Raw genomic sequence first — 3746 nt, 5'->3', positions numbered from 1 at the left:
TAGGATGCCGCGTCCAAATCACGCGCTGAGCATTCGAACGGTTACGTATGGGAGACTCTTCCACTTCTTCCACTTCTTCCATTTCTCAAGGCACTTTCAAAACAACGAAACCCTCTCATTTTCGAGCGAAAATCAAGTTTCAAAAGATATAAATCGTAGTTCGAAAACTGCATCAAAACACCATCAACCTCTCTGTGAAGAATCTGAAGAAAAAACAATCCAAGAATACTCAACGTAAGTCCATTAAAATACTGTATATTTTACTTTTCTTCTACGTCGTTCTGCTAGGGTTTACTATTACTCTTGCTTCTTTGTTATACGTCGTTCTTCTAAGTTATACGTCGTTCTTCTAAGTTCTACGTCGTTCTACATTGTTATTCTAAGTCCTCCTGCTATTTTTGTTGATTTTTGGGGGTTTATTCCGTAGATTCGGGGGTGTAAACTGCTTAACCTTGTAATGTGGCTTTATATTGAAGCATGGCTGAGTGATATCTGTCTCATATCTATATCGATGTATCTGAATAATATCTATGGGTGTATCTGACTGTAATCAATGGGTGTATCTTGTTTGACATCTTTGGGTGTATCTGAATAATATCTATGGGTGTATCTCACTGTTAGTTGGGGTCTTTCGGTGAGCCTTTCTCACAATTCTCCCGAAGCTCCCTCAGTACGTTGTCAGCCTCTATTTCGCTCTTCAATGTATTGAACCATTCCGGTTTTGGGCAAGACCAAGCAGCCATGAAGCTGCGAGAAAGTGCATCAGCAGCAGTGTTCTCCTTACCAGGTTTATATTGAATCTCAAAATCATACCCCATGAGTTTGTGTATCCACTTTTGCTGGTCAGGGGTGTGCAAGGTCTGATCTCCTAGAGTCTTTAAGCTCTGCTGATCTGTACGTATAATGAATTTCTTTCCCAATAAGTAATGGCGGAACTTGGCTACCGCTTCAGTCACTGCATAGAATTCCCGGGCATAGGCTGACTGGTGCTGTTTGTTAGTAGATAATTTCTTAGAAAAGAAGGCAATGGGGTGTTTATCTTGCAAAAGAACCGCTCCAATTCCCGTACTAGAAGCATCAGTTTCCACTATAAAAGGTTGATCGAAGTTGGGAAGGGCTAAAACTGGTTCTGAAGTAATTGCATTCTTCAATGACTCAAAGGCATGAGCAGCAACTGAGCTCCACTGGAAGGCATCTCTTTTTAATAAATCTGTGAGAGGAGAGGCAAGAGAAGCGTAGCCTTTGATGAAGCGTCGATAGTAACCTGTCAACCCCAGAAATCCCCGAAGTTGTTTGAGGTTCTCAGGTGTTGGCCAAGCTAGTACAGCCTGAATTTTATCCTTTTCCATGTGCACACCTTTCTCCGTGATGGTGTGGCCCAGATAGTCAATTTCGGATACAGCAAACAAGCATTTTGACAGCTTGGCAAATAAGGATTCCTTCTGTAATGTTTGCAACACGATCTCCAAATGTGCTAAGTGCTGAGAAGTGGAAGGGCTGTAGATCAATATGTCATCGAAGAAGACAAGGACAAACTTTCTCAAGAATGGCTGAAAGATATCGTTCATAAGATGTTGGAAGGTGGCTGGTGCATTTGTTAATCCAAATGGCATTACTAGCCATTCGTAATGTCCTTGGTGTGTGCGGAATGCGGTCTTGTATCTATCCTCCGGCTTCACCAAAATCTGGTGATAACCTGATCTGAGATCCAACTTTGAAAAAATTTTTGCTCCAAATAACTCATCCAAGAGTTCATCCACTGTGGGAATAGGGAAGCGATCCTTGACCGTAATCTTATTCAAAGCACGATAGTCAGTACAGAATCTCCAAGAGCCATCCTTCTTTTTTACTAAAAGGATTGGTGAAGAAAAAGGGCTACGACTAGGCTGAATGATGCCATCCTTAAGCATCTCTTGAATCATGCACTCAATTTGAGTCTTATGGTGGTGGGGGTATCGGTACGGTCTAACTCGAATTGGTGCAGCCCCCTCTACCAAGGGAATAGAGTGATCATGCAATCTTTGTGGGGGAAGCCCTGTAGGTTGCTGAAACACTATTTGGTACTTCTGGAGGAGTTCAGCAAAAGCAGGCCCCATGGTAGGGGAAAATGGCAGGGGAGTGGCTGTATTTTGTGCAGGTTGCTGAACTTCCACTGTGAAGGCTTCCTCAATTGCATTAGTGTTGAGAAGGCGTCGAATGTGGTGATACTGAGCTTGCTCCGGGGTGGGGTTCTTCTCACCATGCACTGTCACGAACTCACCATTATGCAGGAATCGAAGAAAAGCAGCATCATAGTCCACAATGTACGTTTTCAGTTGCTTGAGCCAAGGAGAACCAATCACCAAGTCACCTCCAGCCACATGCAGCACAAAGACATGTGGAATAGTGACTTTGCACCCACTCATCGTGACCTCCAGAGAAGGAATATAACCCTCAACATCCATGATGCCAAAATTTCCCACTATCACCCTCACACCAGGGGCAGGCTGCACTGGAATGTTCAAGAATTTGGCTATTCGAGGTTGGAGGAAACTATCAGAGCTGCCTCCATCCAATAGAGCCCGAACCTCCAATCCTTGAAGGAGGGCTCGAATTCGGATTGTGGACGAACCAGAGGTACCATGCATGGCATTGTAGGATAGGTGATGGTCAGTTACTTGTTGCTCCAAGGTCTGAAGGAAGGGATCTACTTCCTCTTCAATTGCAGCTTGTTGTTCCCCAGCAGGAACTTCGTCTTCTTCAAGCTGAAATAACATAAAGTGTCTATTCGGGCATTTATGGAGAGCTGTGTATTTCTCATCGCACCAATAACACAAGCCTTTGGCCCTCTTAGCCTGAATTTCAGTTGAGGATAACCTGCGAATCGGATTCCGTGGAGAAGAAGTGGAAGATCGTGGTGATGGCGCTGGTAGTAATGGAGGAGAGCCTGTACATAGAGAAGGCTTAGGTTGAGTTAGAGCCAATGTCGGAGGGTTAACAGAGCGGAACGAGGCCGGCGCCGTAGTGGTAGGCGGGTTGGGTGAGAACTTATCCTCGTATAAACGGGCCAAACTCACGGCCCTCATTAAGGAAGGCGGGCATTGCGCCTTGACTTCGCGCCTAATATCCTGCTGTAACCCGCTAATGAAACAATCCATCAAGGCATCCGGGGGATCAATGTGGGATCGGTTAGCCAATGCCACAAATTCTGCATAATATTCGGAAACCGTCCCTCGCTGTTGGAGTTTGAAAAGAAGTTCTCTCGGCGATTCAAACAGTGAAGGACCAAATTCAATTTCAATTGATCTCTTCAATTGGGTCCAAGAACGAAAGGGGGATGTGCGTTGCGTCATCTGAAACCAGGGAATTGCCATACCCGACATGTGCATTGCAGCGAGACCCACTTGTTCCTCTTCGGGAACCCGAAAGAACTCAAAATATTGATCCACAGAACAAATCCAAGCTAAGGCATCAGATCCGTCAAATTTGGCCAAGTCGCAGTTTACCTTCCTGGGTTGCGCAGCACCGCGCCCAGACTGATCCCCTCCGGAGTTCGTGCCATGGTGAGAACCCAAGACCACCGAGCGAGCTTGAGAATACTCATTAGCAATTTGGGAAATGGAGGCTTGGAGAGACTCGAATTTCAGATCTGTTGCTTCCTTCAATCGAGCACGCTCAGATCTGTTCTCTTCCATCATCGACTCCATCATCTGGAACAGCTTCTTGATGTCGGCCTCCAAACCCTTCATTCTGGTGTTGTCTGCCAT

At 45.3% G+C, this 3746-nt stretch overlaps 1 protein-coding gene across 1 annotated transcript; it reads right to left on the bottom strand.

The window, feature by feature from the left end:
• Positions 1 to 617: 617 nt before the first annotated feature.
• LOC107493360 (uncharacterized) lies at positions 618 to 3746 on the bottom strand. The gene has a single exon (XM_016114457.1). The coding sequence runs from the start codon at positions 3744 to 3746 to the stop codon at positions 618 to 620; it is 3129 nt and encodes a 1042-aa protein (XP_015969943.1).

Source organism: Arachis duranensis, chromosome 6 (assembly GCF_000817695.3).
Source record: "Arachis duranensis cultivar V14167 chromosome 6, aradu.V14167.gnm2.J7QH, whole genome shotgun sequence".
NCBI lineage: Eukaryota > Viridiplantae > Streptophyta > Magnoliopsida > Fabales > Fabaceae > Arachis > Arachis duranensis.
This window is presented reverse-complemented; position numbering and strand designations above follow the sequence as displayed.